At 38.9% G+C, this 25,678-nt stretch overlaps 1 protein-coding gene across 10 annotated transcripts in view; it reads left to right on the forward strand.

Moving 5' to 3' along the window:
- MSH3 (mutS homolog 3) overlaps positions 1-25,678 on the forward strand; it is a 94,824-nt gene that overhangs the window by 51,892 nt on the left and 17,254 nt on the right. For all 10 annotated transcript variants that reach the window (XM_017806222.1, XM_017806229.1, XM_017806225.1 and 7 more), the window contains exons 14-20: positions 7,584-7,771; positions 10,166-10,334; positions 12,533-12,597; positions 13,732-13,848; positions 15,503-15,610; positions 17,565-17,679; positions 21,752-21,909. In XM_017806222.1, the coding sequence (XP_017661711.1) occupies positions 7,584-7,771; positions 10,166-10,334; positions 12,533-12,597; positions 13,732-13,848; positions 15,503-15,610; positions 17,565-17,679; positions 21,752-21,909 (920 nt within the window). The remainder of the gene's footprint in view (positions 1-7,583; positions 7,772-10,165; positions 10,335-12,532; positions 12,598-13,731; positions 13,849-15,502; positions 15,611-17,564; positions 17,680-21,751; positions 21,910-25,678) is intronic.

The following is a 25,678-nucleotide window of genomic DNA, read 5'->3' on the forward strand; positions in this document are numbered from 1 at the left end:
GTCTGGTATCAGTCTTACCCCAAACTCTGTAGCTCTGCTGCATGCTCTCTCTCTCTCCCTTTCCAGGAGTCCTTTCTGCGATGCTGCATGTCTCTGTTGCTTCTCCGGTTCAGGTCTTATCTGTCCTGGCTCTGTGCCACCGTTTCTCTGGTCAGTGCTGGCTGCTGCTCTGCGCCCATGGAGAAAAACATCTCCCAGCATACTACAGACACTTAGCCCAGTCTAAGACTGTTCCAAGTCTCTGCAATCCCCCCAGCCGGGGGCTGGGAGGGGGCCAGAGGCCCCGAGGGGCTCAGAGCCCCTACCTCGTGGCTCACAACATGGCCACCTCTCCAACAACAACTAAACTACAACTCATCTCTTCTGGTGAGCTTGTGATATGTTTACATTTTTGCAGGAGCGCCCATTGGGCAAAACTTCAAAACTTCCAGGGGTTTCCACCCCTTGGGGTCTACCACTTTTCAGCCTCTGGGGAAAAACCAAGGTCCAAAACACTACATTGGGTTTTTTTAACAAACAACTGCCCAGGAATTAGATAATTCACTTTTTAATGGTTAAACTCATTTCAGGTTTCATACATAATACTGTTTCTAGAGATATATCTGTATTTCACAACATCCTGGCAGTGCTCTACTGCTACCATGTGGAGTTTTTTTGGTTTGGTGTGTTTCTTTTTGGGTTTTTTTACATTCTATTTTTATTTTTTTTTATGTACTTGTGTCTTCAGATGTCCCTTCCTGCTGTAGAACTGCTTACCTTTCTCAGCTTTAAAGCTGATGTTTAAATGTAGCCATTCAGAGCCTCTGGACTTTCGTGTGATTTTTGAAATGATATGACAATGTAGTTTGTCGTAATAACAGCCACTGTAGCATGAAGATAGGTATTTAGTGAGTCAGATGTTGGAAAGAAGCTGCAGCAGAATCCTTGAAAAGGGTAAATGAGAGGGGAAAAGCTCCAAGCACACACTTTTCATTTGGTGAATTATCTTCCCTTGGTAAAAAGCTGTGTTGGCATCCATTGCAGAGGACTGTGGTGAGGATCTGGAGCACTGAGTAATCCCTTTAGATCTTTAGGACTTTGAGGAGATGGCAGTGTCTGTGAGAGACGGGCTGTTTGGAGTAAAGAATCAAAAGCCGAGTCTGGGAAACTGGTTGTGGAGTCTAGACCATGAATATGGAGCCTGAAGAAAGGTCCCTGCAAAGCAGCATCATTCAAGAACATGGAATAACTGGTCTTCATGGATTTTTTGTGGGTTTTTTCCCCCCAGTGAATGCTGCCTTTTTGGTTCCCACTACAAGAGCCTTCCCAGTTCTGTTAATTCTAAATATCCATCTCCCACATGCTCAAGTACCCTGCAATTTCTTCCCCATTAAGGGATCCAAACTCCCAGTGGAGCTCACTGATGGCTTAACTGAAGGAATGTGCTTGTTAATTCACTGTCAGCTGCAAGAAAAATAGGTGAATGTGGCAAGTGTTTCATCCTCCGGGCCCTTTAGACTTCAGTGACATTAGTATTTGAAGAGCTGTTTTGCAAAGAGACTCCAGAGTGTACAGAGATGGCTGGGTTGTCTCAGTCATTCTGAACAGTTTTTGGAATGTTTTTTACATTCAGATCAGTCACTGGAGAACTTTTATTGTGGAATGCACTTTGTGCAGTGACCTCTAGAGAAGACAGAAAAAAATTACGGCAAGACAACAGTCTGTAAGGCAAGGCATCCTTATGGGAACTCATCTGGGAAATAAGATCATTGTCTGTTTTGCTGGTCTGACTAATTTTTTTTTTAATAAGTCTTATCTGGTACCATAATTCCACCTGGCAGTTGTTAACCTGGCCCTTCACAAATTCGCATTACCCCACATCACCAAGACCTATTGCTGATCTACCCCAGGTATAAACAGTCTGGAATTAGGACAGTATTTTTATTGTGGGAATTAGGTAGTACCTTGGAGGTCACAGTTCCAGCTGTAGGCTTGCCCTAGCCTGAAGAAGACTATTGGAATGGTTGAGGACACTAGCAGTATTGCTGTTGCTATGGAGAGGGGAGTTACTTTCCAAGGGCTGGTGGTTCTCAGTGCAGCTTCAGCTCCTGACACCTCACCAGGCAGAGTGGCCTCGGTGCTCTCTGTGTGGACGCAAGGGTGACTGGAGAGGAGACATTTGAAGACTTCTTGGTAGCACTCAGAAGTTGACTTCAAAACCTAAACCTGAGAGACGGAGACTTTTCAAGAGCTTTGTCTAAATAGTTCTGGAGCTGATGCAGAATTAGGTCCTGTTGAGGTGGTGTTTTCCATACCCGGTTCAGCCGTGCCCTCCAGAACCAGAGAGAGAATGATGAAAATTTACACCACGTGCATTTTTTTCTGTAATCAGTGGGAAATATGAATGGCAGGACCTCTTGTTTTATCTCAGTTGAGTGATGAGTGTTCAGCCTTGCCTTGGGGGTGCAGAATGGCAAAAGAGGGTCAGCAGACGATATTTGAACAGGGTTTAAAACTAGTACAGAGTAAACAAGCCATTAGTACTTTTAGAAATGTGTCCTACATGGCCAACCTGATGTTTCTTGCTGATTTCATGCAGTGTGTTTCAGAAAGTAAATATTTATACAGGCTTAATCCGTAAATGTTTATCGTATTTTCACCCTTTGCTCAATAAACATTACTTTTTGACTAAAGCACAGTCACCAAAGTGGACAGAAATCATCATAACAACTGGTCATTAAATTTACAGAACAGATAAAAGTGAAGCTGTTTCACTGAAGGAGTGAGATCAGTGATCAAGCCTTACCACCACATGTGGCGAAACGTCATTTCAGTTTATTCTGCTTCTAACTTCAGCCAAAGGCTCTCCCTCATTCAGAGTTCCTTACAAACCACTGCAGTTGGGAAAACCTGTTAAGTTCTGAATGAGTCACCAAAGCTTTGCTGCCCCTTCAGGGCACCTGTGCAGAGTAAAGCAGGCAGGTGCTACAAGAAGGGGATTTGCTGCTTGGCTGCCCACAGCCTCCTCAGGGCCAACACTGTGCCTTCCAGTTTTTCAGTGAGTATTTCACTATTTCACTGGCACAGTCAGACTCCTCAGAGGTCAAAGGTGTTGCTCAGCTGGGTGCCAAGAGTTAAAATCTTCCACATAAGCTTGTCCAGCAGAATGATGCTGAAAACCTTCTCTGGAAGGTACATTTGATATTTCGTTGGAGAGGGTGTGATTTTCAGAGGATTCAGAGGAAAATATTATGTTTCTGATTTTTCTTTCATTAAATGAATACCTGTTACATATGTCCAAGATATTAGTTACTATTTTTATAGAATGGTTTAAATCAATTCTCCCCTTAGCATCATCTTTTGTAGACATTGGCTAACACATACCTGGTATTTTTTGCTTTTTTTTCTTCTGTAATAATAGCATGCACATCTTGCCTATACTGCACTTCTAAAGAATCTGCATCAGAGATATTTTTAGGTTTGCAATACTAAATGTGATTTGAGCAAATTGTTCCACGTTAGGCTGATTAATATAAAGTCATAACAAGGGGAGTTAAAAACCTTAAAATTAAATACCTCATTTTTCCCAAACCAAAGTATGTTCTCTATACTAATAAAAGTGTCTATTGCAGCTTGAAAAGAGTGATAAATGTGTGCTGCATCAACTCCCATATATTTTTTTGTTGTTTGAAATGCTTTTAACTTGCAGTGAGTGGTCAGTGGTTGTCAGCCCTGGATGTCTGTTGGAAACATTTTCACTAATGCAAACAGGGCAGAATTGCTGTCGGTGTTGTTGAGAGGGTGTTGGATCTCTGTGATCTCTCCTGCATCCTCAGAGGCTGCCAGGCCATTTTCAGTAAACTCCTGGCTGAAACTATTGTTTGGCATCCATGTCAACTCTGAAGTTATTTTTCTAGTGCCAGAGAAGCTGTAGCTATTATTGGTGGCATCTCAAAACTACACTTCAAAAATAGCACTGAATAAGCTTGTGAGAATCTTCTGTGAATGCCAGACTGTTAATCCTGCTTTATGTAAACCATTTTTACTTGTATTTTAAAAGCTTCTAGTTTGTAACACAGTTGTATGCTTTTGTAAGGTTACTTGGGACTTAAATGGAATCAGTCTTACTGTAATGGAACCCAGCTTTTCAGAGTTATTTTTATGTATCTGTTCCAAGTTCTCTGTTTGTTCACTAAATTACTTCTGCAGTGGAGGCATTAAATTTTAGATGCAAAGTCCTGCAGTCCCCTGGAGTCAGGGAAACAGGAATTCTCTGAATAAGCACAAAAGGGGTATGCACACCCCTTTCTTGGGAATGCTCTGTTTAACAAGGTTGTTTGCAGTAAAGCTGAATTTCCCTTTCCCCAAAGGTGCTGTTGACTGTAGTCATAGAATCAAATAGGTTTTAATTCATAGGTGACTGTTACCGCATGTGGGCCATCAGAATTGCTGTGACAAACTTTAGCATGTTTAAGCATCTTTTGACATATCTCATGGTAGCTCTGGAGTTTGTTTCAGGTGATGCTGAATTGAAATCCAGCTTTCTCCTCTTACTGAAGGCTCATGTTCGTCAGACTCACCACCCTTATTGCCAAACTCCTTAGACAGGTGTTCTCATATATTCTCAAACACTTTTCCCTTTCCTGCACTTATATATATCATGTATTAATAAAGGCCCTGTTTAATCCCTTTTTTCTTATTTCTTACTGTCCATATTTCCTCATTCTTTTCTGGACATTGCTCTTCCATGAAACAGCCTTTGCATTCCTGAGTACATTTTGTATTCAAGGGAAGTCTGGCAGAATTTTATCCCTTATCTGCATCAATGTTGATGATGATGATGATGCTGTCAGTCATATTGTATTTGACTTTGAGTCCAAGCCTGAATTTGTCATTTATTTAGTCTTTCCTCTGTACTTTGATCTCAAATGCCATTGACAGATGTGAGAAATATCTCTAATGAAAATTTAGAAGACGACCAAATACAGTGAAACAAAGAGCTTTATTAACAGCGTGCTGGGTGCACGAACTCGTGACCTGGTCCGAGCACCCCGCCGTTTGAAAAACGCGCCCTTTTTTACCCTTTTGGTTACATAAGCTGTTAAATATTCAACAGGTGTAAGGTATTTTACCTTAAAAGGTAATTTTTTGAACTCAGGAGGGGGTGTTACCCTCTCTCCTGATTGATTGATGATGTACTCCTATGTACAGAGGGGGGTCTCTGCGCACCAAGGCCAGCCATGTGGCCAGGGTATATTTTCTATTTTTATATATTTTTTTCCCTACTCCGACCACGATGTTTCCTTGGTGTCATGCCCAGACGGGGCTTTTCACCTTACAGTCTCCACAAGGTGCCTAAAACTCTTGGAATTAAATGAAAGAGAAGAAAGAAATCCCACCAACCCCTGCTTTTCACTAAATTCATTTTGCTTATAATAAAACCAGATTATTTATTTCTCATACAGATTTACTGCTTTATTATTTTGTTTTATTTTGTTGTCAGAGCTTTTGCAAAGTGGGAGAAATAAGTCCCAGATTATCAGAAAGACGATGATAAATTGCAGCAAGTGCAGAGGAAACCCAAAGTTTTCATGAGACTGAATAACGGATGGCCTATGAAGAAAGATTGAAAGACCATTCTTTTGATTACATTGATGATTGAAGGAGAATAGAAGGCTTAGAGGTATTTGAATGGTGTTAACAGCAAAGAAGCAGTTGAGTTACTGTAATACAAAAAACTAAAACTAGAGATATTTGAATTAATTTAATGGAAGGGAAATTTAGGCTGTCCGATAAAACTTTTACATGATGCTAATTGTTGCTTTATGGATTAGTGGTAAGCACATGGTTTCTTGGAATATAAGGGCAGACATAAAGAAAACTAACACAGAAAAATTGGAGCAGTTTCAAGGAAACCACCTGAAGGGTCTCTTCTATCCCTATTTCAGTAGTTCTGTAAAAGAGGTGAGCTTAGATGTTCCAGAAACATTCAGAATGTAATCTCTGTGGTCTTCCTGAATGTCATGAAATACCATGGTTAAATTGCATTTTTGTTAATACTTGCTTCTGTGTTTGGGTACAGTCATTATTTGGGAGAAATAACAATAGAGTAATAGATGAGAGAATTGTCTTAGTTCTTGCACATGGGTGTGGGAAGGAAAGAGAAAGAAAAATTTACTTCTGGGGAGAAACTGAAAGGATGGCAAAATGAAAATGTAGGTATGTTCTGTGAAATAGTGTTTCACTGAAACCTACATGTTCTGTAATCAGTATTGTATTGATCACCACCAAATCCTGACCAGTAATTGAATTCTAGACTGCTGGGGTAGGAGAGAAAAAAATGTAGGAAGAGCAGGATGTGCATACAAAGGGGATATATCCTACTGCTTTCCTTGCATCTTCAGGTGAGGAAACTAAGCTGGTTTTTTCAGTGCTGTCAGTTGACTGATAGGAGAATTTCAGAAGACTAAAGGAGGAATGTTTCTACAGATCAGTAAAATATGAAAAAGTATCAGCATAATTATTTATGGACAACTTTTTTCAAACCTTCTGAAATGGAAATGTCTTGGAGTGTCACTGAATTCAGCAAGGTTTGAGAGCATTAAGTGTCCCACAGAGCCAGGTTTGCCAGGTTTCCGTTTGGTTTGTAGATCTGGTGCCATATCACATCATGGCGAGGCTTCGCGAACGAAGATTTGGGAAGGCTCTATCCACATTTGCTACAGGCACGCTGGTGGCTTATGAGGCCAATACGAGACAGACATATCCGATTGCAAAAGGCACAGCAGAAAGACTCCTTAGGTGGTGTATTCTGCAGGATACGATTCTTTCTACAATTCTTTCTGTGAGATCTGGTGCAGCACAAATGCAAACAGTGCTGCACAGGCCATTTCAGAATCAGTGTTAACTGATTTGTAAGTGGGGCACAAGCACCTCAGGTACCTGGCACAGCTGAGTGGGGAACTGGGAGTGTGACAGGAGGGGAATTGGTTCCTCAGGGTTGTTAACTGCAAAATCCTTCTTGAGAATGAGCTGAAGGTAACAAACTAGGCTGACACTGAAGAGCATCTGGAATCCAACAGCAAAGTGCCTGAACCACAGCATAAGTAATATTAGTGGTTTAAACAGGGACTGCTGGTTTTCTCTTTCTCTGGGTTTTATTTTTTCCCTTTCTTTTTCCAAGACTCTCCCTGTCTGTGTCCCGCTCTGTCTTTCCAAACCTCTTGCAAGAAGCCCCGTGGGGGTGCAGATAACACAGATTCACAGGCACATATGAACAAGGTGTGGTGCTCCTAAAGTTACTCTACCTGCTCTTTTTATTTTTGCGCATTATTGCCCCCTTTTCTGCTTTTGTATGCACATCTCCCTCCAGCACCAGGAGCACTGGAGATCAGCTCTTGGCTGATTCCTAATGATGATTGTTGAGACAACTGGTATGCTTAACTATGCTTAATTAACCTCATGAATGGGCCAAGATGGTGCAGTTATGTTACTGTCCATACATCTAATTGTATTTTGTCACATTTTCAAAAAGCAAAAGAACCTGTAGGATTTAATGAAAATACAGGACATTGGAATTATTTAGTTATTGCTTCCCTTCTCAGTGCTCAACACAAGAGTTCTTCCTGATTGTCAGCACCCTGTCTCGCCTGCACTTGGAAATCCAAGCTCTTGTCCCAGTGCTGCATTCCCATGTGAGATCTCCGCTATTAAAAAGTGCACTGTTGGAAGTCCCAGAGCTTCTCTCTCCAGTACAACATTATTTAAAGATCCTTAATGAAGAAGCAGCCAAGTAAGTAGAGAAAATAGATGAATCTTCTGTGCCTCAAAAGCTTTCTGATTAAGTGTATTCAGTTATGCAAATTATGCATCTTGTTTTAGTACACATTTGTTTTAAATTTTTTATTTTGTATTTATGTACAATAGCTTTTAGTTAAAACATAAGTTGTTGTTATCTATGGCTTATATTCTTTTTTTAAAGTTAAACTAGCTGAGCAAGCATTTTGCCTAGTGGGTGTTTGCCTCAGGCCAAATAACTTTTTAAAATTTTTCATCTATTTTGGACAATGAATTTACAGCGAAAATGTGTTTTGCATTAGAATAAATTGTTTTCACATCTCTTTTTGAAGGGAGACTTGGCCTTTAGCAGAGTGGGTGCTCTGCTGTCAGAAATAAGCCTTTTACTATTTTTGTGACAATTCATTAAAGCTGTCTGCCTTTTTTGTCTTAATTATGTCCTTTGTTGGTCCAAAAAAAATAAAAGGTAGAGGAAGAAGGTGGACTTAATATGCATTATACTGGAGAGTGTCTTCAAATAATTTTTTTGTACTGTTCCTTTGATGACAGATGTGGTATATAGTTCAATATATAATTACATTGGGGCATCCACCTTATTTATAAAACATTTTTTTTCTTTTCCAAACTGGGATTTAAAATTAGATTTAAGAACTGAAGCCTAGAACTTAACTGCATTTGTTTCTGAATGAGAGACAGATCCAAGGTGTATAAATTAAGGCATTGAGAAGGGCAGAAGGATTTGCTCTGCCCATTGCATAGGTGGGATTATGAGATTTCTGCTGATGTATGGTGTCCAATTATAGTTGTGGCAGTTTATGACAAAACTGACTGTATCTAAATTACACCACATTTACTGTAGATTCGAAATACAGGGGTTTTTTTTCTGTCACTGTATTGATCATGGGTACAATAGTATACAAAAATGGTATAAGTAGAAAGATATCATCATTGATCTGCAGAATACATATTTGCACTGATTCAAGATGACTAAAATAACATATCTTTCAGCCTTTATTTATCTCAACTTTATGTGCCAGTATTGTTTTTACTCCAAAACATTTCTTTTATAAAAATCATGAATAGTACTCACATCCATATGTGAGCACACACACTTGTGCAGACACTACATCACATGTTAATTTTGTTATGAGGTGTGGATAAAATCCTGTAGCTGTTTTCAAAAGTATCCCTCTGCTCTAGGGCTTTTTTTATCGAGAGTTGGAGATTTTGGGTTTGTGTTTTTTCTATTTTTAAACTGTCAACTTTAAAATTTTTTGTTGGCATCACATAGCACTGACAGTCTTCACAATCAGCTGCTGGCTACTGGTGATCTTTTTTTTCCCTTTGAATTCCCATGGAAACGGGTCTAATTAGCACAAAATCGTTTCTAAAAATTAGTATTGTATTTTAAAATGGCATCTTTACTATCACTTACATAATGCCAACGAAATGTAATGCAAAGCCAAAGCACAGCTTTGTGTTACCTGCCTGGTCACTGGCTCCAGTTGTAGTTTTATTCCCAGTCAGAGGGGTAGCAGAGTAAGTAGAATATTAGATTTTTTTATTACTTCTATGTTCTAATACTTTCGGTTGGCTAATTACTTGCTCTCAACATATTAGTTTTCAGGGTAATTATGTAATTAATTGGTAGGGGTTTTGTTTGCTCTAAAATACAAAATTGTATTCCAATTAACTTAGTGTTGATTGCACTGCTTTTTATTCTTTGCCTGATACTTAATAGGGTAAGTTAAATTTTTGTTATTTTTGTTGACAACCATGTTTTTAGTAGCTAGTTCAGGTCCCAGATTTTAACCATTTGAATGGCATTCCCTGTTTCAGATGTCAATCCTGAGCTGAGTTAGTGCAGCCAAAATAATTTTGTCATTTTTTCTGACGTTGAAACTAGAAAAGAGCATTGTTTTGCATGTAGTTAAAAGTGCTCGGGTTAATCTTTTCTGGAGAAAACAAGGAAGAGTTTTCTCAGAGCTGCTCTGAGAAAGCCCTGATGGCATTCTGCTTCGATGAGGACCTTGGGGGAGGGGTTTCTTTGCAATTCTCATTAAAATATGCCCAAATTTGGCCAGATTCTAAATATGTTAAAAATCTGTGTGCATGTTATGCAGAAATTATCTAAAGCTTCACATTTAATCATAATAAAGATGTCGTCAGCACTTGGGGTGCTCTGTATGCAAAGTGCCTTTCTATTCATGTCATGAGTATGGCAGCTTTTGGTAAATATGCTGTACCATGACCAAGCACCTGAAAATCTGTATTTAGAAGGAAGTAAAGCTAATGTTAAAACAAATGAGAATAACAAGTTAAAATAAGCAGAATCAGGGAATGTATCTCTGTTTTGACCATTATTTTGTCTTATGCTTTTTATGGATAGGACTGGAGATAAAACCCAGTTGTTCAAGGACCTTACAGACTTCCCTGTCATCAGAAAGAAAAAGGAGGACATCCAGGGTGTGCTTTCTAAAATCCAATTGCATCTGCCAGACATTCGTAAACAGATTAAGAATCCTTTTGCTGAGTATGTTACAGTTTCAGGTCAAGAGGTAATACTGTATTTATTAAAATATGACTGCACCCATTCTTGTCTAGAAAACATCTTAAAAGTGAGACCTACTAGAACTTAGTATGATGCTTGATGAGGTCATTTGACTATAATCTTTTGTCCAACTTTGAAGAACAGTTTTCTTATAGTATGACTCTTACTTGTTAAGACAATTACTTTAGTGATTTAAATAATAGAAACTGCACACATTAGCGCAGTTCAATTTGTTTCAGTGATGCTTCGTTTTTCTATGTATGTAAAAGCACTCATATACTTCCAGGGTTAATTTTGTGACCAGTAAGTGCTGAAATACTCTCAGAGGACCAGAAAGCACAGCATGTAGTTAACTTGGAGAATGGTGGAAGAATTTTTAAGTACTGAGTAAGACTGTAGTTTGAAAGATGGGAGATAAGAGGAACCGTATTAAAGAATGATAAATGTTGTTTGAATTCTAGAAACAGTGCTTTAGACTGGAGCTTTTGTTTGTAGGTGCTGTGCAAGTGTGGGCAGGACATGCTCCAGTGAGCTGAGAAGTTCAGTGGTGAAAAAAGAGATGTCAGATCCTGCAAAATTTGTGGGGGAACTGAGGGGAGCAGTGAGGTAGCACAGCTCAGCACTGTCCTTTGGGAACTGAGAGTAGGAGGGCTGAGAAAACTCCATAGAAAATTGGGAAAAGAAAGGAGTTGGGAAATGGAGAGAAATGGAGAGTAGGGGAGAGGAATGGGTGAGGACAGGGAGGGAAGGAACTGGAATTGGCCCATGGAGGACTTCAGAAAGTGAGAAGGACCCAAGCGACACAGGAGGGAGCAAACCGGCACTGCTGAAATGAGGGAGAATGTGGGAAGGGATGAATTAGAAACAGCAGCCTTTGACAAAGACCTGTTGATGGTGGAGCCGAGAACAGCAAACACGTGGCCCAAGAGTTGCACAGGTTGTCAGCAGAGATACTGAAATTCAGCGGGAAAGTGGAAAAGTGTGTTTGGGTATTGTCTGAGGGAGGAAAGAGCCAGGATTTGAAAAGTTTCTCTCAGGGAGGCTACATTAAGAGTATGTGATGACAGCTGTGTGAAGGCAAGGAAAAGAGAGGAACTGATCAAAGAGAGGAGAAAGCACCTGAGGAAGTACCGAAATGTGGAGTTGATAGGAGGGTTAAAAACCACCAGTCAGTGCAGACATATAAGAGAGCAGGGCATAGCTCAGAAACCATTGCAGATGGAGATGTGTGTTGGTGTATTGGTAAAAGGAGCTCTTATTTCATGATATCTGGTGAGGGTGTCTCAGAGACACCAAAAGGGTCAACAGGGGAAGGGTCAGAGAAAATGGTCAGTGAGGAAAGGAAAGACACCAAAGGAGTAGGAGTAAGGGAAAGGGAATTGTTAGAGAGGAGAAAAACGTAGAAGTAGAACAGGAGTCTGTTTGATTTGAGGTCTTTCTTCCTCAGATGTGTGTGGTATATTCTGCTTACATGCTGATAGATGTAGAATTCAAATGCTTCTTCACAGGAGAAGAGCAATAAGAAGTATTTCAAGACAAATATCTTGAAAGTGTTTTAGGTGAATGAAGAACTCGTCCACCATGCCCTTGCTGGGTTTTTTTGTGCCCATATCAGGACTTTTATTTTTGTTTGTACTTGAGGGTGATTGCTGGCTATTCCAGTGGGCTGTGGAAGGTTTTATCTAAATCGTATTAATTATAATGGAAAAGCTTTGTCAGACCAGCGTCTCATGGATTTCTGTAAATGTGGGCATAGTCTGTGTTAATCTAATCTCTGCAGGTAATTCGTTTTCCAGCTGAATTTTGTGATCAGGAATGCTTCAATTCTCTGACATCCAGGGCCTCAGGCTGGTGTTACAAAGATAACTGACATGAATCATACAAAACATTGCAATAAACACATCACCTATATTTCACTGCACTGAGCATCCTGCCATTACTGGTGGTTTTCCCTGTGCCTCCCTCTCTGCCCCTGAGTTGATTCAAACCTCAAGCAAGGTTCTCTAGATACAGGAGGGTTATGTATGTCATAACCCTTGGTTTTCTGGGGGAGAAAGAACATTAACTTCTGGTCTGCTCAGTCTCTTCAGGCTGAATATTGTTTTCCTCCAATTCATGCAGATTTCTTGATTTATAATGATTATGATTCTCTAGCCTTCCTGACTTCCCATGATGTGTAATATTATTACATTTCTGTTATTTTAGTTTCTGATAGAAGTCAAGAATTCCCATAAATCATCTGTGCCATCTGACTGGGTTATGATTAGTAGGTACGTAAAATATCTTTGAAGTTGTTCTATTTTAATATAGAAGTAAAACCATGCTATTTTGGTATTACAATTAATTACATACACATTCTCATTGCTTCATTTGTTTATGTTTTTTTTTTTAGCTGAACCCAACCGACCACAATTGTAAATTTATTGATCAAAAGCAAACAAAACCAAGCAGAAAAAATGGAGTGCTTAAAGCATTTGTTTTTACACAGTAGATCCTTAGAGCACTGTATTATTTACCTAACCTTTTAAAGTACATGTACTGGTGTTAAAACCATGGTCTTGATTCAGTTGTGCCTGTAGCTTGCATGTGCCAGTGCTTCATAAAATTTTGATTGTTCTTATTTTATTCTAGCAGGTGAAACAGCGATGGACTGAATTATGTAGTTGGCTTTTATTTCCCCTCAGTAATTTATGATTCAGAGGGGGCGAATACCTTAAAGTTATAATGTCCATGTAAATGCTGAATTTTCTACAAGACCCAGTTTGTAATATGTGAGCACAGATATCACAGGTGAACTCTGAAGTGATGTTCTATTAACTTATGCAAGAGTTCAGTATTGAAAGTGCAGAGATTAGACCGAATTAATATGGTGAATGAATTGCAGCTAATCTGGATTCTGTAAAATAATGCCTGGGTACCCCACAGTGAGTCCTTAATGAAAATACATAAACAAATACCAAGTGCCCCAAGTGGAAACTAGCAAGGCACGCTGTATTTACAAAGTTCATTTCAGGCTTGTCATGAAGTTTTCCTTTTTAAAGTAATTTTCTTTGTGTAGTTCATTGTATATGCAACCAGCTACAGAAAAGCCATCCATTTAAGCAGTGTTTTGTGAACAGAGTTTTGTGGAATATGTAAACTTTGATGATATATGCCACATTGTGCAAAACATTTCAGAAGCCTTGTGAGTGGACAGTGGCGTAGTAACTGACCACTTTATTCACACTAAATACCAGTGGAATCAATAGGGTTTGGTACCACAACAAAAGAACGTTTTTTTTTTCTTAATCATCTATTTTCAAGGCTCTCAGTGAGTAAGAAAACTATTCCAATTTTGCATGTAGATGGTGTAGCTGATTGCTTGGTGACCTTGATTTCCTGTTTGGCTTCTCTCTCCCTTCAAGCACAAAAGCTGTGAGCCGCTTCCACTCTCCTTTTATCATAGAAAATTACAGGCATCTGAATCAGCTCCAGGAGAAGCTCATCCTTGACTGCAGCGCTGAGTGGCTGAACTTCTTAGAGTGAGTTTACAAAATACAGCCCGTCCTCATCATTGTATTTGGTTTGGAGTTTGCTGTAAGAGGAGAAAAAGAAAGATGTTTATCTAAAAAGAAGTTCGTAGTTGTCCAGAACAACCTCATAGGTAGTCAATTAAAATGTTGCTTAAAGCAGTTGAAGGCAGGACCTTGAAGTCTGAGTCCTGAGACTAGCAGTGATATCTCTGTATTTTCACATTCTAATGAAAATACACTATTAATTATGTAAGGTGTCTCTCAAAGTTCGAAAACTAATATCACATAAGATATTAGTTTTATTAAGAACAAAATAATAATATAATATTAATACTGTTATTCTAATATATTAATAAATTAATATTAATTCTTTTAAAAATAATTAAGAATCTAAAAGTACAGCTGAGTGAAACTGAATCGAGTAGTTTTATTGTTGAAGTAGTACTACTATTTATTAATATTATATAGTAGTGTTATTATTAATTATATTTTTTACAGTGTCCTGAGTTTGACTATGATTCTTTGCTAGAAAGTAGTGGGAGTTTTATTGTCCCTCACATCTGGAACATCTGTTTGTCTGAGGTCAGAGTTTTTAGTGGTGTAATTTGACTTTTTGGCCAAAGGATGTTTAAAATGGGAGTTTAAAAATTATTTCTGGGACTTCTGAATGCTTTTTTCAGTTGTCCAGTTATCCGTTATTTTTTTACTTCCATGAATTGCAAAGCTGGTGAAATTGTTCCTCTTGTCATGCAATGATAATTTGCAAAAGCTTAGCAAGTCCCCTCTGAAATTGTCTCACTGGATTTGCCCCATAGTGGGAACCCAGCAATTCTCTAAATTTGATAGAAACTAGAAAAACATTCCAATTCGCACTTCTCCGGGTGTGTTTCCTGTGCAGTGCTAAGAAAATGGTTCTCTTCATGTTCCCTTGGCTGTTTTCAATAATGTTGTATAACAGCAGACAACAAGGAAAGACCTGGGTGTAGGAAAGTGCTCTTCTTTCCCACTCCTCCATTCATTTATGTCTTTGTTTATTAAACTTTGCTCCCCTGCTGGTTTTGTATTCTATATTGTACCTTTGAGACTAGGAGAGGGGAGAAGACAAATTCTTGAGGATGAACAGAATGAACTTTACTGAAAACTTTGCTCCCCTGGTAACGTCATTATTGTGCTGGGGAAGCAGTACATAAAATGAAAATTAATTCTTGAGTTTTCTGCTGTAGCAACCATACTTTATTGAAATTGTAGACAACTCCTGTGTCGGACACTCTTTAGTTTGGTTCTTTTCTGATTGTAACTTATGGTTGAAGTTGAACCAGTGATTGGGATTCAGCTGCCACTGTGACAAATTGTGGCATTTTTACAGATCTCATTGAGGCAACTGCTGACTCTTAATATGCTACCTAATGAATTTCATTTTTGTCTGATTTTTTGTGCTTAAAAATAATTCACTCTTAGAATGTCATAAAGTCCATCTTGATTAAGATTGTGTCCTCCTGTTGCAACCTAAATCACTGCTGGGAGATTTGAATTCAGAACGGTTTAGCAACCACAGGAGCTCTGTGAAGAACTTGCATGGAGTGTATTTTGACAATGCTTCTGTATCTGTGCAGAATTATTTTTTTCCCCTTTTCTTCTGTTACTTTTCCCTTTTTTGGTACAGCCATTTCAGTGAACATTATCACTCTGTGTCTAAAGCCATTGGTCACCTAGCAACTGTCGACTGCCTGTTCTCTCTTGCCCTGGTGGCTAAACAAGGAGACTATTGCAGGTAATCAATTTTTAATTTTTATTTGGGATTTTTAACGGAATTATAAGAGGGTATTTAAAATAAATCAGATTTTAATATCTGTACTATGATAAAATGCATTATTAAAATTGTTTACAATAGTTTCAACTTAATCTGATTTTGCCAAACAACACTTCTGGGCAAAACACAAATCTGTAAACATTACAGCTCAAATTTTACATGTTATCTCAAATTAACAAATCAACAAACAAATTATGTTTTTTGTTTGACCTGAGTCTAGTGGATATCTCACTATATATAAATAAATGTTGGACTTTGCATGGACTTCTTTTTCTCTTTTTTTTTTTTCCTCAGCAAGGTCTGAGTTCATAATATCTTTCTACTGCCTCAATTTCTCAGGTATTTGAGGTCTGTTTCAGTGATGTATTTCAGATAAATAATAGATAAATATTAGTTCCAGCTTGTAGAGCAGAGGGGATGCTTCACCTGGGATCCGGTGTGATGAGCTGTGCATCTGCCCCTGCCCAAGACCCGCACATAGGCAAATGAAATCAGCTTACATGTACTTCTGCTGTTATACATCTTTAAACATAATATTGATCACCTCTGGACTCTTGGGATCGCGTGTGCCTCTGTAAAAATCTCTTTGAAAGTAATTGCTCACTTATTTCTGTATACTCAGATGAGAAAACAAACTAAAGTCTGATTAATTCACTGTGCCAGGGTTTAAATAATTCACTGAATTTTAGAATGGCTTAGAGCTTATAAACTAGCTGGAAAGAGACTTCTCAGTGAAACTTCAGCTGCAGGGAAGGTGTCACTAATTAATTTTGGAGAGCTGCTGAAGGAAAGATTAGGACAGTAATACTAAGCATTTTTGAGGAATGTTTTTTGACTCAGTGAGGATTGTTTCCTATAGCTCAACCTCAGGTAGGTAAGTGAGCCAGGTCAGGAGCACAAGTGCTCTGCATAGTTGTGGGTGAGAGCTGAGCACCTCTCACAGTTCAGAGGCATCTGAGGATCCCTGGGTGGGGACACTCTTCCTTTACACAGATTATTTACAGCATCAAGGCTCTCAGGCAGAAACGTTAGAGAGGTAAAGGTGATGGTGTGTGTAGTCCAGAGACCATCATCTGATGTTTGGGTGTCCACTCTCCAGGCTGTGAATGGTTTAAGGGATGCTGTTGAAAAGGTAGTATAAGGCTCAAGATTGTCTATATATTGGTTTCATCTCAGCTATACAACTGCTGGGAAAAAACCTGCCATTATCAGTTTGCATCTGTTTCCCCAGTGCTTTGTGTTTCTAATGTGCCATTTATTTCATCTCCATTTTCCTTCTAAATTGCATACTCCCACTCCCCACATCTTCCCTTTAAAGACCATCCAGAGTATCAGTTCATTTCCAGTCTTAAAATTCTGTGGCTTTATTCCAGTATCCTCTTTTTCCCAGAGCTGCTGCCTCTCTCCCTATAAGTTACTGCTCTTATTTCAGAGTGGTTGTACTTCTGGGGTAGGAAAATGTTGCTGAGACATGGCACCGCATTTACCTCTCCACTGAGTGCTGCAATTCAGTTTACAATGGAAAAGAAAAAGTAGGTTGCAGAGAACAAAAAGAATAGAATTCAGTGGAACATGCTTCTTTTTTGGTTTTTGTTCTGTGAAGAACATTCAGTATTTGGAGATGGAGCTTTTCAGACATGGAGATATGTAGTGAAGAATTAGACGTTACATTAGTAGACTTGTAGACAAATTTGCAGTTAAGGTGGAATTTCCTTATCCAATTTGCTAATATATTCTTTTGTAACCGACTGAAAGTAAGGAAGTCTTTAGAAATGCTTAATGTCAATAATTGATTTTTATAATTTGAGAGTTTTTTTCACAAAAATCTACATCATAGGTGACCCTCCTGCAGGCTTTAGTTGCAGTAAATTATTAGTTACAATAAATTAGAATTAATATATTTTCTTTTTTGCAGACCAGTTGTGCAAGATAATCGGCAAGAAATAATTATTAAAAATGGGAGGCACCCTGTGATTGACTTACTCCTGGGAGAACAGGATCAGTATGTTCCAAATACCACTAACCTTTCAGTAAGTACCAAGATACTTCAAAATCATTCAAGGGAAGGAGTCTGGGATCAGCTTCTTGGCCAGGAAATTAAAATAAGTAATTTAATCATACAACTGTCTGGTTGGTTGCATTTCGGAGAGATATTGCTAGATGTGACCACATCTTTTTTGTCCCTTTCCTGATATCTGGCAGCCAGACGCTCTTTTTACAACCTTGTTCAACCTTAATGGCATAAATAAAAGAAAGGTTATCTCAATATTAGGAAAATGTATGTTTTAAATGGTTATTTTTGAAAAACAAATAATTATGGGGTTTTTAATGGTGTAATCAGAAGGAGTCTTAATTTTGTCAAATCTTTTCTCAAACTTGTGGAGTGTTTTAATACGCAAAATAGATGTGACAGGCTCAGTTTTGCACCTTGATTCTAAGATTGCTCCTGTGTTTTTTTAGGTATTTCTCTACTAAGTGTTTTCCTTTCTTTCTGAAAGTGTTAATGTGATGCAGACTTCTTTTTCCTGATAAACTCTGTCCTTTAAATTACCTGTCCATTTGAGGTTTTTCATTAAATATTTACCTGTCTATATATTTTTTTAAAATATTGTCTGTTCTTAATGAATATTAAAGATATCCTTGCAACTTAACGCTGAGCTCTCTCTGCCTTTTTATATAGTAAATATGGAAAAGGTATGAAACTGCTGTCAGTGTGGAACATTTCTGTGATAAACAGCATTCGAATTTGTATGTATTTCTTGGGAAATATTTTTAAATGCTGTTCTATACTGAACAATGATACAGATATTTTGCAATACTGCAGGGAATGTTTTCGAAATTATTTGTCAACTCCAAACAAGCAACAGATGGCACTTAAAAAAAAATTCAGCATTTCATTCAGTAATCATCATCCAGTTTTCCCTGTTTAGCCCCATTCTTATGTTGGCTTTCTAAATACTGAACATTACAAAATTAAGTGATCATAGCAGAATCACTTTTGCCTCTACTGTTGAGTTTTCTCTTTCTTGAGAGAAGAGGTGGGTAGGAACTAGTGTGGTAAAATGTCTCTAGTTTTCAACTGATGTGTTTGAATCAGCAGGAAAATACATCTCCTGTCATGTTTTCAGATGAAATATTGTCAAATATCTAACTTGAGGAAAAGCTTTCTTGCAGTGCCCTGAAATAAACATATTATTTTTCCATTCCCCTTCTCCTCCACAAATGTTCATGGATTGTTTTAGAACTTTTAACTTTGGCCATGGATTCCAATAAGATGTTGGCTTATGGCTGTGTGCAGTTTTAAGGGCAGATATTGTTGCGTTCCAGATTAAGCTATGAACTGCCCAGTGCAGTTACATTTTTATTTAAGACTTCTTAAAAGCCTTTTGGTTCATTATAACCTCTAATTAGCATCCAGAGAAAGAGTCACACACTCTTATCTGAGAGAAATTCTTTTTAATTTAGTGAGAAAAATAAGATATTTTGGCAAAAGGTTTTTACAGGAGTAAAATACAACCAAGAAAAAAGCATTTCACTAAAACATTCAGCACAAAGACCCATTACACAGGAAACACCCACTAAAAACTATCCATATACCAGCTTTAGTTAAACACAGTTCATTGGTTTTAAGTCACTCACAAGAGAAGGAAAAGAGCAACAGGAGAAAACAGATTAAAAGGGTAAAGAACGAGAAAAGAGAGAAGGGGAGAGAGAAAGGAGAGGACAACAGTTACCGACAAGATTTGGTGATTCACATGGTACCAGCTGGAGGTGGAGAAGAGAGAGACAGGGATACCACATGGAGTCTCATGTATTTCTAGAGTTCAGTTTTCCCTCCCAGGCAGGTTATCCCATCAGCGCTTTCCAGCCCCAGCTGAGTTGTGCTGTAGCCAGTCACAGGCTGCAGGGGTGTGGTGTGGGCGAGCTCTCAGGCAGCTCTGCCTTGACTGACAGCCGGACTGACAAGGCTGCAGGGCCTTCAGCTCTGCCATGTGCTCTGCGCGGGCTGCAGGCCTTGCCTTCAGCTCTGCCCTGTGCCCTCAGCACAGGCCTGATGTGCAGGACTTACCACGGACCTGCAGGTCCAGGGCCAGCCCCTCCCCACATGCGCACACACACTCTCACAGTGAGTTGGTTCTGAGCCATATCAATAATTCACTGAGATTCGTATCCAGTATTTCACAGATGTGTTCTCTGCTCTGATGTAACAGCAGATGTTCTTTCTGAAAACCACAAGATTTGCAAACCAGCCACCAGTGTCACAGCATGGTTGGAGGGAGCCTGGGCAGATTGTGGATTTTAACAGATGAACTCATAAACTCATTCTGATTTTAAATTGTGTTGGTTTGAGCCCGGACAAAGTTTTAGTAGCAGCACTAGAACTATAGCCTGGAGACTAGAATGTTATGCATTTTGTTCTCATACAGTCATGTGCATTTTATTACATTCATCCTTTATTCCCAATTGTGGCATTTTCTGAGTTTTGACTGTATTATGACTTCCGTATGGATGAGGTTTGCTTTACAAAAGCTGAACAGCTTTATACATATAATAAATTCTGATTACCTGTATCTTCTCTGTCTTCTGTACTATGACATAAGTGACAGTCCTATCTGAATTTTATGTGTGTCTCTATAAACAGAATGAAAGCCCCATCAAAAGTCAGATCTGTAAAGATCTTGAGACTTTTTCCATGGAGAGTTTTTTGGTTGTTGTTTTCACAGTGCCTGATCAGTTCCAAGTTTCCCAAGCAGTGTGACTAACACAGCTTGTCCTGCCCTCCATGCCTCTCCCTTGGGGCAGTGGAGTGTGCTGACTTTTGTGAAGTTCATCAGTTGCTGCATTTCTTTGGATGCACCCAGGGGAAAGGAAAAGAGTGCCTGTGTGATGTCCTTGCATAACTTAATTTCCTAGTCTGGATTTGGGCTGTGAGAAAGCTTTATAGATTCATTGATGAGTTTTAATTTTGCATGAGCAATTGTCTGGCACTAGAGTAGGCAGTCATACAGCTGAGATGAGTTCTTGCATCTGATTTAACTTTCTGTGTGGTTTCAGTGGTCAGATACACTTACTGACTGGAGATTGGGTACAGTCTGCTCACAGTATTTGTGTTGCAGTCAAGTATTGCCAAACTCAGCAATGTCTTCGTTTCTTGTTGTATGTAGCCAGTCTGAGTGTACTTATGTCATACCAAGGCAGGCAATTATGAGTGTAAAATCCAGGTCAGGTCTTTGTCTGTCAGATCTCCCCATTTGGCAACGAGAACTCCAGCTGGAGAGGAGTCCAGATCACAGCCAAATTAGGACAGCTCTGGCTATGCTGAGAGCTCATGAGTTTCTGCTTCTCTCCAAAGAAAATTACACAGAATCACAGAATGGTTTGGGTTGGAAGGGACCTCAAAGCTCATCCAGTTCCACCCCTGCCATGGGCAGGGACACGTCCACTATCCCAGGTTGCTCCAAGCCCCATCCTACCTGGCCTTGGACACTTTCAGGGATGGGGCAGCCACAGCTTCTCTGGGCAACCTGTGTGGGGCCTCACAACCCTCACAAGGAATAAATTCCTTCCCAGTATCCCATCCAACACTGTCCTCTGTCAGTTTGAAGTCACTCCCCCTTGTCCTATCACTGCAGACCCTTCTAAACAGTCTCTCTCCATCTTTTCTGTCAGCTCCCTTCAGGTCCTGCAAGGCCACAGTTAGGTCACCCTGGAGCCTTTTCTTCTCCAGTCTGAACAATCCCAATTCTCTCAGCCTTTCCTCACAGCAGAGCTGCTTCATCCCTCTGATCATCTTGGTGCCTTCTCTGGACTCGCTCCAGCAGCTCCATGGCCTTCCTGTGCTGGGGACCAAGTTCTTGGATACTTTCTTAGCTCCTTGATGGAGAAGAGGAAGGTTCCCCCTCACTGTGTCCATTTTGCTCAAGAGCACTCAAAGTTGATTTTGATGCATCTGGGACTTCATAATATCTGGAAAAGTGATGAACAGGAAGTTTAGACCTGCAGACTTCTCCTATATCCTTCTAAGCAGATGCACACACCAGACTTTCTTATGGAAGCACCACATGCAAGAAAAAATATTTGACTTCTCTTTTGTGTTTCCAGGGAGATGGTGAAAGGGTCATGATAATAACTGGGCCTAACATGGGAGGAAAGAGCTCCTACATAAAGCAAGTGGCCTTGATCACAGTCATGGCACAGGTCGGTTCTTATGTTCCTGCGGAGGAAGCGACAATTGGAATTGTGGATGGTATTTTTACCAGGTAATCTTTCAAAACTTGCTGTATGTATATAGAAATGTTACTGTGGCAGGGGTGGGTGTGTGTGTCTGTATATCAAAGCGTAATTTCATTTTTCGTTTAGAACTCCAGAATTTATACCTGAAGTTTCCCTTTTCATTTTAAAGGCATGTATTCATTGTTAGGTTTTGACTCTGATTTTCTGGAAAGCTAATGGTATTTGTATTGTAATCTTTGAATCTTCGAAGGATAACAATTTTAATGTGTATGTCTTAAATAAGATCCAGATATCTAAATCATCTGCCTGAATGGACATCTCAGCCAAGTGTATTCTGCTGGGTGGCAGCCAAATGGTGTTTCCCCTAAAACGAATGTTGTCACCTCTGAAAGTCCTGTCACAGTTTCTGCTGTCAAGTTCAGTTGTATACATTCACAGTATTTGAGATTGAGAATAATGGCAGTTTATTTCAGTCAGTCTCATTTTTGAGGCAGTGCTGAGTAATTTGTAAAGATTATCAGTACAGTCAAAAGTCTGTATTTTATAATCTAATATTACTAAGGTTTATCCCTCTGATTTTCCCACTTTTTCTTTAATAATTTTTTTAATGAGCAAAAATTCTGTGTTACTGATGGTATTTGAGATGGATTTTTATCTGTGGTTATAAGTTTCACAGCAGTCATGTAATCTGTGCTAGAATTTCGTGAAATTCTAGTTCTGTGATGGCAGTAAGCATTCCAGAGTTAACTTTTAATGAGAACCTGAAGTAGTTCTCACCTGGGATTGCTTCATCATATAAATTGAAGTGTTCTTACTCTTCATTGTGTAATGACAAAAATGAATGAAATTGCACCTTGATACAGTTCAGGGCTAAGCAAATTAGAAAACATTTGTATCGTCTGTCCAAAATTCATTGGAGATGAGAATTCAAAATGGTTCACTTCTTTCCCTGCCCTGTGTTGAAAGAAATTAACTGGTTGGTTGGATGAGCATTTTCTCAAGGGGACACAGAGACACACAGGACCTGATTTGCTTTACAGAACAAACATTAAAATGTCACTAACAATTTGAAGATGTTTTTTTTCTTCCTCTGTGTTTTGTAGCTGAACTTCACTTGGGCTCACGCTGACTGAATTTCTAATCATGCAAGTCTGCTACTCTAAACCTGAGTATCTGCTTTCCTCTACTTTTCTTAGACTGTCATAGTAACAGGATGATTTCTGCACAAAACATTTGGAAGTGTGACAGAGTCATTGGGAGAGATATTTTGTTTTGCGCCTGCTTGAAAGAGAACAAATTGGGGTTGTATCTGAGTTCCACCTGTTCCCCAGTGTATTTCCCTGATTCCACACCAAGTATTTTTTCCAACTTTTCTGTTAAAGTAGTGTGGTCGAAGGTAAAAGTTATGCTTTCAGATTTCAAGCCAAGCAGACCTAGAGTGTATTACTGTGTGAGGTTTCAGACCATTTAATTTGTAACCCACTCACACTCTAAAACAACAGATTGATTTTTTTTCCTCCCTGTCTATTAGTTTTGGAAGCTCAGCTGGATATGCCACTCTTCATTTAATGTGAAATGTGTCAAACACCAGATGAATATATGGAAGAATTACTGAAATTCATGTAATTGCACTGGCAATTAAGAGTAAACTAATTGGCTCAATATTAATCAAGAAGAAATTGAAAATACATTATTAAGAAGTAGTTATGCATTAGTTGAAAGGTAGCAGGAAGCAAAAGGGAGAAGGAGTAGCTTACCAGATGTACAAAGACTACAGGAAGTAGACATCTCTGTTTTTGTTTGTTTGGGGCTTTTTGGGGGGTTGGTTTTGTTTTTTTCAGGGTCCTGGAAAGGCCTTAAAGTATGGAACTCTGTCAGGCCAGGTTAATGTGGTGTTGCATTCAGGATATTTCTCAGCCCTAGGAAGTTATCCTTGAAACAGTTTTTAATACCTGCTTTGAGAAAAGAATCAGCAAATGAGCTGCCACATGTTATGTCTTACCTTGAGGTTTAATGCTCTTTTCTAACGTCTCAGCTTTTGCCCTGGACTCTCTGCTGGTAGGGAATGACCTGGAAGAGATCAGAAACTTTCTCTCAACTCACACCCAATTTTACTTTTTTTGTTTTCATCTTCTGTGTTTTGTTTTGGAGGTTGGCTTTGCTTGGATTTTTTTTTCTTATTAGTTGTTTTGATTTTATTTTTTTTAAGAACACAATGACAGCTATGTGGACCTCCTTTCTGCACTGCCACTCCAGCCCACAAGTGTCTTGCTGAAAAATTTTCTTCTTTCTTTTTTTTTTCTTTTTCTTTGTTGTTAATAGCTTTGGTGTATTTTTAATACTTTAAAAACTTTGCATAAGAAGATTTACAAGTTAGTTCTGTCTCTGCTGTGATGAGTTGTTTGTGGGGACTGTTCTTAGTGTCACACCCCTGGGATGCTGTGAGGATGCTGTACAGGCTGCCTCTGCATCAAGGGGTTCTGTGCATCAGGAGCACCAACAGCTCTGCTTGATAGATCTCATAGATCTGAATATTGGTGCTTTATACTGCAGCCACTTTTTTTGTTCATAGGCTGCATCTTCAAACTGTGGATTTATATAGATTTAAGAGATTTGTGTTTCTAGGATTTGTGAGTTGTGTTCCAAAAGGGTTTCCATGGAAATTGAAAGGTTGCCACTATGGTTATTCCTTCTGATATACTGTGTTTGTGTATGGTATCTTCCCTAAATTGACTTTAAATACTGGATTATATTAAACATTTTTAAAGATACAAAAGGAGTTGCTTACAGGTGGAACAAAAATAGGGGTGATCCAGCTTCAATATTAGTGTGTAGACACAAGACTAAGGCTGGTCCAGACATTTGTAATATGGAGGGAGTACACAGTATTTTGAGGAGGTTTGCTGCTTAATATTTGCTTCTTTTTTTTTCCCTTCTCTAATCAGGTTAACGTTTTCTTGCCACCTTTCCTTAAAGAATTTAACTTAATCAGTGTCATTTTATTTAAAAAAATTAGAATGGTTTTGTAAAGGTCAGCACCTGATATGTATTGATTTGAGTATTTAGTTCTCTGATGTTTGAAAATTCCCATCCAAGTTTCTCCTTGCAGCAAATCTTAAAGCAGTTTTTGCTTTAAATTAACCTTCAGGGTTTTTTAGTTCTAATATAGTTATTCAGACATTCAAATTAAAATGTTGTTGCTCTGCATATTTGAGTAGGAAGACAAAGCAAGGGTGGACAGGCAAATATGGAGGAATTAATGAAAGGAATTCTGTTGGCCCAGTCATGCCCTCAGAAACGGTGATGTTTAGCTGCTGAAGAAAGCTGACCTTTAAAGAGGTCCCACTTCCAATTTATTATTGATGGAATTTCTCATAGCCAGAAGACTTCAGCCTAATTCCTGTAGGTCAGCAGTAGCTCCTCATGAGAGTCAATTTTCAAAATTGAGAGAGAATGCTGTAGCACTTTGGAGGCAAAACATGTTCAAATATACAGGCTATTTTAATAATTCAAATTATCAAATGCCTTGATTTCAAAATTTTGAGATCAATTTTTTTGAAATCACTACCGTAAGAAAGAATACTGCAATGGGGAGGAACTCCTGCCAACACTACATGATGCTACAGGGACAAAGAATTTCCTCTTACAGCACTTACCGCCTGGCTTTCTCTTCTTGTGTTGAAATAAAAGCTATTTCACTTACTTCATTGATCAGATGTGAGAAGGCACAGTCACACTACAGTGACCCACGTCTTGCAGTGAGGTTTTATGCCATCAGCCAGGCTGGGAATGCTT

The sequence above is a fragment of the Lepidothrix coronata genome, unplaced genomic scaffold (genome assembly GCF_001604755.1).
Source record: "Lepidothrix coronata isolate B3197 unplaced genomic scaffold, Lepidothrix_coronata-1.0 Scaffold14, whole genome shotgun sequence".
Classification (NCBI taxonomy): domain Eukaryota; kingdom Metazoa; phylum Chordata; class Aves; order Passeriformes; family Pipridae; genus Lepidothrix; species Lepidothrix coronata.